Genomic DNA, 14,232 nt, shown 5'->3' with positions numbered 1-14,232 from the left:
GGAAATCAAGGGATATGGGGACAAGGCAGGAACCGGGTATCAATAGTAATTGATCAGCCATGACCTCAAAATGGCGGTGCAGGCTCGAAGGGCCGAATGGTCAACTTCTGCACCTATTGTCTATTGTCCTTTCACTCTAAGCTGGGACCTTGAGGCATGGAACAGTAGTAACTTCCTTCACCCAGGGCATCTAGCAAATGGGCTTTCCCCATGTAAAAACATTATTCGCAGGGTTTAAAAATAAGCTAGTTACTGTCATTAGTTTTCTGAAATATGTATAAAAGCTTGCATCTCTTTGAATAAACCTGCTAAGCCAAGACACTTGCTACAAATTACACTGATGGTCTACCTTTAAGAGTTTGAATTAGTCCTTTGAATCAATTATGAATTACCTGTGACACTGTGTCATTTGTTCCCACTAAAATGGTTTCTACCAGAAGTTTGAAACCTTACACTGTCTCTTACCCACTTCCCTAATAGTGATTTCTAATTTTTCTTCTAATTTGATTTTTATTTTTAAATTAAGCACTACTCATCTTTCTTTTGTAGAATTTCTCATAATTATTCCTTACCCAGTTTGCAGCATACTATAAAAGAAAGCATTCTTTGAGTGATGCTAGAAAATAATGAAAATTAGTTAACAGTTGTTCTCAGCTCCTCCCCACCCCCCCCCCCCCAAATAATGAATTGCATGAGATTATTTTCTTAAGATAACTTTCTGATTAGGTCATTTCCAACTACCAAACGAGCAAGGTTACAAGAGGACCAATATCTGTAAATAGCCACCAACTACTGAGAAGTGAAAACCTTTACAAAGAGGGGTTTATTTGTTTAAAAAATACAACTTGTGTCTACAATTACATATTTCATCACAATCTATGTTTGAACAAGACGATTAGCCCAACCTTTAACATAGATATCCACTTACAGACCTACCCAGAGCTTACTGAAAGATTTAAAAGACCAGAACGATGCGAGATTGCACTGATCTTGCAGAGACAGCACATGATTCAAGCCATAAATTCAAACACAGCGCATGTCTATATTTAATTAAGTCCTTTTTACCCCTGTTTTCAACTTAATTGGACAATTTGGCTTAATGCCAGGCAGCTGTGTTCCTCCTCGACTGGGCACCGATGTACTTTTGTAAAAGAAGTTTGATCAACCTCTATACATGCAGTCTTCAGTGATGTAAACTCATTCATTCAATCTGCAGACTGGGTTCATCAAATATGCTGTAGTCAGAAATGTTGATTGGATATCTGGGGCTCAGATATGACATAATTTTAGTTCACCATTTCAAGACTTTAAAAAAAAACTCTTGAAAAGAATGCTTGAAAACAGAAGAGAGCAGAGGAGGTATGTTGATTCCATTGGGCTGGATGGTAGGAGCGCACAATTGTGTTTGTAAGCTGTTGCACAAATGTTACCCAGCTCCAAGTGACTAATAAATATGCATTACAGAGGCATGCGATTGCCTTCAATGCTGATCTTTACTGCCCGAGATGACTTGGTCATTTTCTTGATGTCTTGAAAACGGCGCATTTGCTTGTCAAGACGATTCAATGTTTTCTTTACAGCTCCCTGTGAGGGACGAGGCAGAAGATTGATACACATCAGTTCACTTTGCACAAGTACAGTACTTCCCTGCATATACTGATAAGCCCTCAAATTTTCTTCTTTTAACTTTAAACAACCTGAAAAGTTTGCAGAATTGCAATTGAGAGTCTTCATTAAAATGTTTTAGTATTTGATTCTGAGCTGAAGGAAATATCTTAGAACGAGGCTTCACTGTGTTCTTAGAATAACCTAATATTTTGATTAGAATGTTGAAACGGACAGCATTCTGACTGGTGATTTTCGTTATTTTAACCATCAAGCAGTGCATAAAAGTAGATTTATGAATAAGAGAAAACAACTCACCTAATAAGAATACCTTCAGGATGCAATGAAATTGTGTGTACAGCCTGCATATGATCCAATATCATTTAATAATCCACAAGGCAGGAAATGACAAAGACATTCTTCCTTCACTCATTCCACTCAACCACGCAGAATCAGAATAAGGATTTCACAACACATGTCTATTCTAAGTGGGCGTCCCTCTATTCTGAGGCTGTGTCCTCTGGTCTTTGATGCCACACATTCCCCCCCCCCCCCCACCCATCCTCTCCACATCCACTCTACTGAGGCCTTTCAACACTTGACAGGTTTCAATGAGGTCCTCTCCTCATTCTTTTGAATTCCAGAAAGTAAGGATCCAATTCCAAGATGTTCCTTTTTGCTTTAAATGAAGATATACATACTAGATCCCACAATATTGACCAAAGCCCTTTCAAGTACACAGAATCAAACTGTGCCATCATCACCGAAGACCAGAAGCCAGATTGTCCAACCTGATTTAGCTGACAATGCAATCGCAACCTATGACACTGAAGAAAGATCAACCAAATTCAGCACACACAAAATTATCAACATGCTGGGGAAGCCAAATGATCAGCTCTTGCACATTATGATCATACAACTTCCTTGCTTTCATAGTTAACTGACATGGGAACCTGATGATGCATTGCTGTCTCTTGGCCTTGTGTATTTGGAGTGGACAGTGGCCTTGTACCCAACCCAATACAAAAAAAAAGCAGAGAAACATCACCAGGACTTCTGTCAAATCATCGGGGATCAGCAGGGAATTTTAAAACTACTTGGATCAGCTTCTATTTTCACTTAATTGCCCAAATTGACTTACTGTCTTCTATTCTGGACTAATGAAACAAGACATACACTATTTAAAAAAATGTAATTTCCCTTCATCCCACTTGGGGATCATAAAGCAAGGCAGGACAGGCCAGAGCTCTCACAGTCAGTGGCCTCCCACTGTGGCTCAAGAATCCTAGTGGAACTGGGCTTCCATTTGGCAGGTATATTATGAAAACCTTGGAGTCTCAAGTTCCCTGGGGCACAGTCAGAGGCCAGACTATCCAGAGCTTGTGAAATGGCCTGCTTGAAGTAAATAATATCATAGACACATTGGGAACTTTTACATGAAAGTTTTACATCTAAACTGCCAGAGATAGGTTTGGCATCGTCCGATAATAATTACAAAACTGCAAGACTCAAAGATACATGTAACATATCACCAGAACACCCTGTACCTTTCACTGACATTTACAATTACACGCTGAGCCTGTGATTGGTTACATTACTACCAAAACAAAATATATTCCATGATGTTCTGTGAAAGAAAGAATCCTATTCTGTGTCCAATCCCAGGAGACAAGTATGCAACTAAAAGTTGATTACATTACCTTTTCCTACTGAGCCTTTCTCGACCTGACTTCAGGTTTCAGCAGGAATCAAACCACAATTACCCCCTCACCTTCAATCATATCAAGTGCAAAAGAGAACCTGCCTACTCATGTGGTTCAGTTCAGATATTAAAAAATAGGATCCAAGTTCGTAGCACATTAACACTATCACCGATGGAAGATTTTCTCTGGAAATTTACTTTTTTTAAAATGACAGTCATATCACCGATTCAACCTTCTTTACTCACCCTGCTAGCCTCTATTTCTACATTCCACTTTGGTCTAACAACATAATCCCTGTTTGATGGTAATGGCACTCTGGCTCTTGCACAGAATCCAGGATCACCAGGTCGAAGTGCTCTAAATTTGAAAGATGCAAATGAAAGGTTACGTCGAGGATCTGTAAAGATCAGAGTTTTTTTGAATTTTTAAAAATACTTTTAATCTCCACTCATTCTCCTAATTTTGGTTATTTAAAAAGCAGCACCAGTATAGGGAATGATAGGTATTGATAGCTGTAAATTCTAGATTCCCACATAACTACTTCAGCTGCAACATCTGCTTCTGTCCAATTTTCAGCCTCCTTCAATCTGTCCATCACTTACTTTTCCTCTCCTGTTAACACCTTCTCCAGATCTCTGCGAGGGGTCTGTCCACCAGAACTATGAAGGAACAAAAACAGTTGATTAATTCCTTTCACAACGTGCAAAGGTATTTCAAGCAGGACACAGATACATGCACTGCATTCAGGGAAGCCAATGTAACTCGGAAGATTTCTTATGGCAACAACACACACAAAATGCAGGTGGAACACAGCAGGCCAGGCAGCATCTATAAGGAGAAGCACTGTCGACGTTTCGGGCCGAGACCCTTCGTCAGATTTCTTACGGAATGGATTTCAAGATTTGCTACAACAGCTGAATGATCTACTAGAATTTACCACAGCAAAACCAGTATTTAGGATAATATATTTTTCAGACATTTCCCAGGGACTAGAGTTGAAAGTGTGTGGTAAACATTGATGCTAGTAAAATAGATGCTTGCATTCCCATTCCCAAAACCCACAAGTTTTCCCCAGCATTACATTTCCTCTTACAGTGATTTGTTTATCTGCACATACAAAGTCCTACTTGATGTTTTTGATATCTTTCATTGCCTTTGCAAAACACACTTCTTTCTCCTAGATTAAAAATACAAACATAGTTTAACCTCCATATGAGATTCTGGCTAATTGGGAAACTAACGTAATGAGAATGAGGAACATTTAAATAACAAACGTCCATTCTAATGATGCTTTTGCATTCACAGGATGTTGCCAAGGGCTTCAGATCAATTTGTCATTTTGTTATTAAGCAATTGCAGTTACTAATTAATACAAAGCAGATTAAAATTATCATGGCAATGCTTGTTGAAAGAACAAGCCAGCCAATATACCAGAGAAACAACTAAACCTCTGGATAAATGCCTTTACAAGTGGATTCACCTATACCATTTTGATTTCATCTACACCACGTTGACATATCAGTCTTGCACTAAGGGCCTTCTAACTTTAGATCCAAATATATTTAAATTTTAGCCACAAAATGGATCACAGCTGCCATGACTGTTAAGCAATGTAAATTAAAGGCTAGACAATACAATTGCTTTTAGCACAGGCTACATTCACAGAGCAGGTGACAGAGTCATGGAGTCTTATTCAACTCTTGAAAGAGTAGGGGGCCTCTCTACAGAATTAGTGTTCTGTTCTGGGTATCAGATGTTTGATTTCCAGGAGACTCCCAGCCTCCCCGATGGCCACATCTGCACCAGGTTATCAAGATGCAGCTCCTTAAAGACCACATTAGGGAAATGGAGATATAGTCAAGAGCAACAGATAGGCAACTCTGTGGATGCTAAAAGGAAACACGGAGGCCAGGATCCGAGATGCTTCTGGATGCCTCCACAATATCCTGAAAAGGGAGGATGGGCAGCCAGAAGTGGTGGTACAACAACATAGGAAGAAAAAGGGAGGAGGTACTGAAAAAAGAATATAGTGAGTTAGGAAGGAAGCTGAGAAACAGGACCTCAAGGATAGTGATCTCAGGATTGCTGCCTGTGCCATGTGACAGTGAGGAGAGGAACAGAATGAGGTGTGGCTGAAGAATTGGAGCAGGCAGCAGGAATTCAGCTTTCTTGATAATTGGGATTTCTTCTGGGGCAAGTGGGACAAGGAACAAAAGGGACAGGTTGCACTTGAATCTAAGGGGGACCAATATTCTTGCAGACAGATTTACTAGAGCTGTTAGGAGTGGTTTAAACTAATATGTAGGGGGATGGAAACCAGGATGATAGAGCTGAGGATGAGCCAGCAGGTTTACAAGTAGATGATGGGTGTAACATGAACGTAAAGAAGGACAAGCCAAATGATTGTGTACAAATACAGACAAAGCCAAGAGTTAAATTGTACCACAAAGGTAACATTCAAAATGATGAAGAATGCAGGACTGTAGGTGCTGTATTTAAATACGCATAGCATTCGTAATAAGGTGGAGGAACTCGTGGTGCAATTAGAGATCGGTTGGTATGACATTGTGGACATCACTGAGTTGTGCCTGAAAGAAGGCCATAGTTGGGAGCTTAACATCAAAGGATATACTTTGTTATCGAAAGGACAGGCAGGAAGGCATAGGCAGTGGTGTGGCTTTGTTAGTAAGAAATAGAATTATATCTTTAGAAAGAGGAGACAAAGGATCAGAGAATGCTGAATCTTCGTGGTTGCAGTAAGAAACTGCAAGAGTAAAAACAAACATAATGGGAATCATCCATAGGCCTCTAAGTAGTAACCAAGATGTGGGATTGAGATCACAAAGGGAACTGGGAAAAACATGTAATAAGGGTAATGACACAATTGTAATGGGGGACTTCAATATGCAAGGGCATTGGAAAAGTCAGGGTAGTGTCAGATCGCAAGACAGGCAACTTGTTGAATGCCTACCAGATGGTTTTTTAGAGTCTACTCAGGAAAAGGCCATTTTAGATTGGAGCTTAATGTAAAAGAACCCTTAGGAGGCAATGATCATACTATGACTGATTTCATACTGCAACTTGAGAGGGAAAAGCACAAGTCACATGTATCAGTATCGCAATGAGATAAAGGGAATTACAGTGGCGCGAGAGAGGAGCTTGCCCAGGTGGATTGGAGGAGGATACTGGCGGGGATGACGGCAGAGCAGAGATGGCTAAAGTTTTTGGGAATAGTTCACAAGGCGCATAATAGATATGTCCTACAGAGGAAGTAGTTTTCAAATGGCGGGGGTAGGTAACCATGGCTGACAAAGGAAGTTAGGGACTGCATAAAGGCCAAGGAAAGGGCATACAAGGTAGCAAAAGTGAGTGGAAAGTTGGATGATTGGGAAGCTTTTGAAATCCAACAAAAAACAACTAAAAAAAGCTATGAGAAGGGAAAAGAAGAAATATGAGGACAAACTAGCCAATAATATAAAGCATGATACCAAAAGTTTTTTCAGTTATATAAAGAGTAAAAGGGAGGTGAGAGTTGATATTGGACCAATGAAAAATGATGCTGGTGAGGTAGTGGGGGGGGGGGGGGGGGTGTGGAACAAAAAAATGGCGGATAAACTTAAAGGGCACTTTGCATCTGTCTTCACAGTGGAAGACACTAGCAGTGTGCCAGTGGTCTGTGAGTGTCAGGGTGCAGGAGTGAGTGCCATTGCAAAGGAAAAAGTGCTAGGCAAACTCAAAGGTCTTGAAGTAGATAAGACACCTGGGCCAGATGAACTACATCCCAGATGAGAAAGGTTGCTGAAGAGATAACAAATGCACTGGTCATGATCTTTCAAGAATCACTTGATTAGTAGGAATAAAAGGGGCCTTTTCTGGTTGGTTGCCGGTGACTAGTGGTGTTCCTCAGGGGTCAGTATTGGGACTGCTACTTTTCACATTGTTTGTCAATGTTTTGGAATTGTTTGTCAATGGAATTGATGGCTTTGTGGCAAAGTTCGTGGATGATACGAAGATAGGTGGAGGGGTAGGTAGTGCTGAGGAAGCAATGTGATTACAGTGGAACTTAGACAAATTGCAAGAATGGGCAAAAAAGTGGTAGATGGAATACAGTGTTGGGAAATGTATGACTATGCCTTTTGGTAAAAAGAACATTAGTGCGGACTATTATCTAAATGAGAAGGTTCAAACATCAGAGTGCAGAGGAACTTAGGAGTCCTTTACAAGGTTCCTAGATGGTTAATTTACAGGTCGAGTCTGTGCTAAAGGCGGCAAATGCAATGTTGGCATTTATTTCAAGGAGAATAGAATATAAAAGCAAGGAGATAATGCTGAGCCTTTATCTGACATTAGTCAGGCCACACAAGAATATTGTCAACAGTTTTGAACTCCATCTCTCATTGGAGAGAGCCCAGAGGAGGTTCATAAGGATGAGTCTGGAAATGAAGGAGTTAACATATGAGGAGCGTTTGGTAGCTTTGGGCTCAGTAGAATTTAGTAGAATGCTAGGGGATCTCATTGAAACCTACTGAATGTTGAAAGGACTAGATAGGGTGGATTTGGAAAGGATGTTTCCTACACGGGCCATCTGGAACTAGAGGACATAGCCTCAAAATTGAGGGGTGACCCTTTAGAACAGAGGTAAGGAGGAATTTTTTTAACCAGAGAGTAGTAAATCTGTGGAATGCTTTGCCACAGACTGCGGTGGTGGCCAAGTCCATTTGTGTATTTAAGGCGCAGGTTGACCGTTTCCTGATCGGTCAGGGCATCAAAGTATATGGTGAGAAGGATGGTGTAAGGGGTTCAGTGGGATCCAGGATCAGCCATGATGGAATGGCAGAGCAGACTTGATGGGCTGAATGGTCTAATTCTGCCCCCATGTTTTATGGAGTCTCATAGCACAGAAAGAGTCCTTTTGGCCTAACTGGTACATACCAACCAAGATACCCATCCATGCTACTCCCATTAAGCCAATAGCCTTCTAAACCTTGCCTTTTCATGTACCAGTCCAATTGTTACTTAAAACTTGTTTTTGTACTTGCCTGGACAACCTTCCTGGCAGCTCATTCTACATTATACCACCCTCTGTGTAAAAGTTGCCCTTAAGTTCTGAACCCTATTTAGGCCCCTCATGATTATACACACCTCTATAAGATCACTATACTCCAAGGAAAAGCGCCTAGCCCATCAAACCTCTAACAAAGATCTTAAGACCTAGCTACATCCTTGTAAATCTTTTCTGCACTCTTTCCAGTTTAATGACATCTTTCCTATAGTTAGGTCACGAAAACTGAACACAATACTCTTGAGGCCTCACCAACATTTTGTACAACCATACTGTAACCTCACAACTTATGCCTGGTGCCTATACTAATGCCAAGTCTTTACCACCCTCTCTACCTGCGCCTCCACTTTCAGTGAACTATGTACCTGAAAGCAAAGACCCTCTGTTTTACAACAAAATTGCTGACAACTGATATGAATGATTGATCAGATTTATCTGATCAGTTCTAGGCAAGAAATACAAACTTCTCTATTATTTAGTCTAAAGTTCAGAAAAAAAAAAATCAGCAGTACATAGCTTTTTTAATTCTTGTGAAACAAAACTCATCCAAGCTTTTCCACAAGGAATAAATGCTGGTATTACTTACTGCATCAAGCAGTCATGAAATAAAATTCAAAGACAGCTGAAGTGCACACAACACACACAAAATGCTGGTGGAACGCAGCAGGCCAGGCAGCATCTATAGGAAGAAGTGCTGTCGACGTTTCGGGCCGAGACCCTTCGTCAGGACTGATCAGATTTATCAGTTCTAGGCAAAAAATACAAACTTCTCTATTATTTAGTCTAAAGTTCATACAATCTTCCACTGAATGTCTGCCCCTGATGGTGAATGTGAAGGAAAGAGAAAATTACTTAGAACAAGACAGGAGACAATCTCCCGCTAAAGCAAAGCAAATTTACAAGGTACTGAAATATCTGTGCTCCACATTCTGGTGGCGTGTTTTTGGGCTGATTGAGCGATCTTGGACTTTGCTATCTCTAAGAGGGTCCTGTGAAGCTTCGAGTGAAGTGTGTCCATGATTGACCCAATTTCTTGTCGATTAGATTGAAATCTTCAAGGTGAGCGGGTGTTCAGTGCCATCTACCAGCTTCTTGCTTGCTGCTCCGAGAGGAAGCCGCTTGTGTTCGAATGGTCTCTCTCTTTCCCTCAGTACTGTCAGATGGTGGTGTTGGAGTCCTGGGTCTTAGGCAAAGTTTGTGGATTGGACTCTGTAGTTCACATTATGATGTGTTTCAGTTCGCTCCTCTTTTTGTTGCTAATTTGAACAATTTTGATCAGGTGACCTGCAGATAATGAAGCGGGATGAACTGAACATATGCCTGGCCTCTTTCAATTTAGTGTTTTATTTTCTGTGTTTGTTGATCACTTTTTTGTTGCCGTGTGCATGATTTGTACTTTTTGCATGTGGGGGGTGGGTGGGGTTGATGCTTTTCTTTGGAACTGTAGTTCCATGGTTTTCTGTTTCGTGGCTGTCTTTGGGGAAGACAAATCTCAGGGTTGTGTACTGCGTACATAAACGTTCTTTGAATCTTGATAAAGCGGTGAATGACACAAGTGTCCTGTTCTATTCCCATATTTAACTGACTTGGTAGACTGAACTACACTAATTTTTCATTTAAAACCACTTAATGAAATTAAACAGTAAAATAAGTTTTATCATTATAGAGATTATAAGAATGGTTCTTTTTATAAATAAAACATGGTTTCCCAAACCAGTAAAGTGGCATCTTATTATACAATGTTGAATTAAGGGACAGCAAAACAAAATTATTAAAACCATCAAAGACTGTTTTCATATAGTTTTATAGTAATTAAATTGAGTGATATATTATGACCACATGTACTCAGAAACAGTGAAAATCTCAGTTACAGATAATGGGGATAAACCATTAATATTCAAAGCTTTCCCCAAGAATTCAACTACAGGAAGTAAACAGGGGAACCTGAGTTGTTCAGAATAGTTCAAATAGATTTTAATCAATGACTTGGGAAACCTTGAATAATCAATTTTTAAATGACAGTAAATGTGTAAAATTTTAGAATGACAAGAATAAAGTGTAATAAAATAACTAAAACTGAAACCTGGGGTAGTGTTCTTGATCATTGGAGAAGGCATCAGCTTCGTTTTCCTCACTGTCTTCATACCTAGAATCTCTTAATAAATGAAATGAATGAAGCGACGTTTAGGGGACAGGGTGAGCAGTCACAATGGAGTAAAAGCCAACTGCAAACGTCAAGGAAACTCTGTTAACTGGATATTCACAGAGCAATAAAAATAATGCAAAGCAGCGTGGCGAAAGACTAACCTGAAATAGATAGTCAGGTGATGGAAAGAGAGCAAGAATCAATATGGATGTGCTTAGTGATATAACAGAGTGGGGAGTGATGTGTGTCCATCATGGATTCTTTGTGAAGGGCCATTCTGTTCCGTTCATCTAGCAAGCTGGTCTTACTATTTTAAGAACTTTATTGGTAGTCTTTCCCAGAATACAATTCGAAGTAATCTGCTTCTTAAAAGCATACGCCCTCATGATTACTGGCAACACAGATGCTCACACACTTCCTAGTGATATAGAAAAGTACCATGTGCTCACCAATTACCAGTACCTTGTGCAGCAAACTTCCTTTAAAATGTTGTGAAAGTGCTTTGGCCCAACAGTGGACATTTAAATAAATAAAATGTTTTGCAAGTATAAAGAAATGAAAAAAGATATCAAAACGAACCACCCAGACACCAACATTTTAATTGAAAATAAAACCCAAGTAGTGATCTTTACCTTCCAAGGTGAAATCTGGCAAAGTGTTACATTCTCCTGTAGCAGAACTTTTCTCAAGTGTTTACCAGGAAATACTGAATTACATATAGCAGGTAAATCTTCCTTCCTTCTTTAAAAGATGTTCAGTTTCCTCATGCTAATAGGATTGCTGACATAGAGGAGTTTGTGAAGGATAAAAAAGGCACAGTGTCTTTGTTGGGATTGGGAGACCCAAGCAGAGCACTTTTCTCTACCACACACGATGGTTTCAGATATAATGCTGTTTTTATGACATTTGTCATCTTGAAAGTTTGATGAACATGACAATAGCATGTTACCGAGTGAAGTTGCTACACAGCAGATGGGAAGGTAAGAGCAGAAAAGTTTTTTGATGAAACATTCCTGAGGATAATTTTACTCCATTATGTCAGCAGTTCCTATTTTTATGTGGATCCCAAACATCAGAGAAGCTTAATATATAACAAATCAAAATTTATTACAATTAACTACACTGGAACCCCAGCTACATCAGTCTAAACACTATTACATGTTGCTTCCAGCTCAGTCTGTGAATCCACAGGAATCCCTGAATATTGCTATCTTAATCAATCTAGCCTGGAAAATTAAACCTTCATGGACCCCATTACACCAAGCACACTGGACAAAATATCACATTGCATACTATACTCACATGCTCCTGCTGTGATTGATACACTAGAGTAGTGGTCACCAACCTTTTTAAGCCCAAGATCCCCTACCTTGGCTTTAGTAAAAGGCAAGATTGACCCCACATCAATTAGTTACACACATGCGCACAGGGGCAGAATAGACCGGAAGTAAAACCCCACACCCCGGAAGTGGAAATAATGTATAAACACCGGGGGTACCCACCCTTTTTTTGCACCGTGGACCGGTTTAATATTGACAATATTCTTGCAGACCGGCTGACCCGGGGAGGGGTGTTAAACACAATGGGAATACAGCGATACTCAAAGCAGGTTCCTTATGTCCAGTGTATTCTACAATTTAGCTTTCGCGGCTCTCGGCTTCTGTCCAGCTTTCTCACATTTTTTTCCGCTGAAAAAACTCAGCGGGTTTGTCTTTAAATGCAGGGTGCTTGGACTCAGGGTACCGAAGCAGTTTTGAGACATTGCCTCATTAGACAGCCTCTGGGCCTGAACTCAGCCTCCTGCCTGCCCGCTGCCTTTGACAGGTGTGGCTGGTCGTGGGTGGGGTGAGAGGACAAGGTCAGGGCTGGAGGTCCCCGCACCGGGGCCGTGGCAGTCACAGTCCGGAGCGAGCAGCCAACTGAGCGGGGAGTGCGACAGAGTGCCTGCCCACCCCTCTTGTTTGATCTATCGGCCGACAAAAGTTTGTTTCAGTAGATCGCAGCACGGTAGTTGCTCTGCTACCTACGAAATGCTGTGCCTGAATTAGGTTGTCTGCAAATATTTTAGCACCGGGTTCCTCACGAACAGTTGGTGTGGTAAACAGGTTCAGAGGCAGCGCTCCAGCCCAGTAGCAACGGCACTTCCCGCTGGCCGCCCGAGGCCAACCGGTGACCCCTGGCGCGAGGGTGTCACTGCGTTTCGGCGACTGATGACCTCACGTGGGTTCAAGTTCAACAGTGGCCGTGACAGGGAATGAGGAAAGGTGCAGCTGACTCATATCATTTCCTCGCAACCCGGTGGTTGGGGACCACTGAATTACACTGTGTAGTGCGGGGGAACTACACGCATGCGCACTGGGCAGAAAGAACGGAACTAAAACCCTGCAATCCGGAAACAATCTCTCAACAGCATTTGTGTATTTACTTTTCTTTTTTTTTTTTTCGGGATCAACTGGGAAATTCAAAGATCGACCAGTCGATCACGATCGACAGGTTGGTGACCACTACACTAGAGCATAGAAATAAGTGGAAGTGACACACTTATGTAATGCATTCATTATTTTAAAGGTACATCAACTAGTCACTGATTAAACTTGAGACCAAGTAACACTTGCAAAACAAATTGTTTCTGAAAACACACGTTAGTCTAGATCAGCTATCATTTCTATTTCAGATAAAGGCCATCCTGTTTAAACCTGCTGAATTCACCAATTCTGTTACATACATACACTTGTGTAAGGGTAAATCTTGGAGAGTTCACATGTTAGTTCTGCAGATAATACTGTTCACATATTGACTAATTCTTTTTTCCTGTCAACCCCAACAACTGTAATTCATTTTTCCAGTGTAACAATGGTATTTTACACCAGTCACATTTGATTAATTAAACACTTTCTGGAGTGAGTTCCGAAGAAAATATACATTTGTCAGTTCTTCACAAGGAAGCTAAAGGACAGATTTATAGTGTATGCTCTAGTAATACATATCAAAACTATAATTCATGGTCAAGTACCTGCTCAGACGGCGTCGCATTGGCATCTGGTCAATGTCTCTCTGCTCTCGTTCCTCCCGCGTCATCCCTTTATAATTTGATGTCAGGCCAAAAATAGGTCTTGACCACTCATCTGGTAGAAAAGTGAACAACTATACAATTAGATTGCCAGAAAGTAAAAGCTCTTTGCTCAGTTTTCAGTGATCCTCAAAGTGATGCTCGTTGGAAAAAAGCAGTGACACAGAGTAAGAACACTTCATGATTTAGTGTTAATTCAACCTGCCAATACTGGCAACTCAAAAGGCAGATACTTGGACCAATTACATGAGAGGATGAGCATGGGAATTGAGCAGCAGTGGAAACACCTTAACAAAAACTACAGACATTTTCAGTGTGGGTTGAAAATACCCTTTGTAACTAACATACAGGGTTCAACACTGTCAAATACATTAAACTATACAAAGATTTTCACTGACTATTCAATCCCAACAGAGCCAAGATGCAATTCTATCATTCATTTATATACAAGCAGAGTCGATGTCTTCAAATAGGCCTTCCTGGATTACACAAATAGATCTCTCTGATCTCGGCACAACAAAATGGAGGAACCAGAACAAGGATCACACTGATGCAATATGAATAACTATTCAGACTCATCTTTAAGAACAGCACAGGAAGATGACTAACTCATGTAATATATCCCAATAAATGTCGTAAACAACAA

The 14,232-nt window shown here is 40.6% G+C and overlaps 1 protein-coding gene across 1 annotated transcript in view; it reads right to left on the bottom strand.

The window, feature by feature from the left end:
* Positions 1-804: 804 nt before the first annotated feature.
* The window catches only part of iws1 (interacts with SUPT6H, CTD assembly factor 1), a 62,925-nt gene continuing 49,497 nt past the window's right edge, over positions 805-14,232 (bottom strand). Inside the window, exons 12-15 of the mRNA XM_073040782.1 lie at positions 13,530-13,641; positions 3,911-3,967; positions 3,554-3,665; positions 805-1,584 (exon numbers count right to left, since the gene is read on the bottom strand). Of these exons, the coding sequence (XP_072896883.1) occupies positions 1,459-1,584; positions 3,554-3,665; positions 3,911-3,967; positions 13,530-13,641 (407 nt within the window). The 3' untranslated portion in view covers positions 805-1,458. The remainder of the gene's footprint in view (positions 1,585-3,553; positions 3,666-3,910; positions 3,968-13,529; positions 13,642-14,232) is intronic.

This window comes from Hemitrygon akajei, chromosome 3 (genome assembly GCF_048418815.1).
Source record: "Hemitrygon akajei chromosome 3, sHemAka1.3, whole genome shotgun sequence".
Lineage (NCBI taxonomy): Eukaryota > Metazoa > Chordata > Chondrichthyes > Myliobatiformes > Dasyatidae > Hemitrygon > Hemitrygon akajei.
The sequence above is the reverse complement of the archived record's forward strand: the minus strand, read 5'-3'. Positions and strand labels throughout refer to the sequence as shown.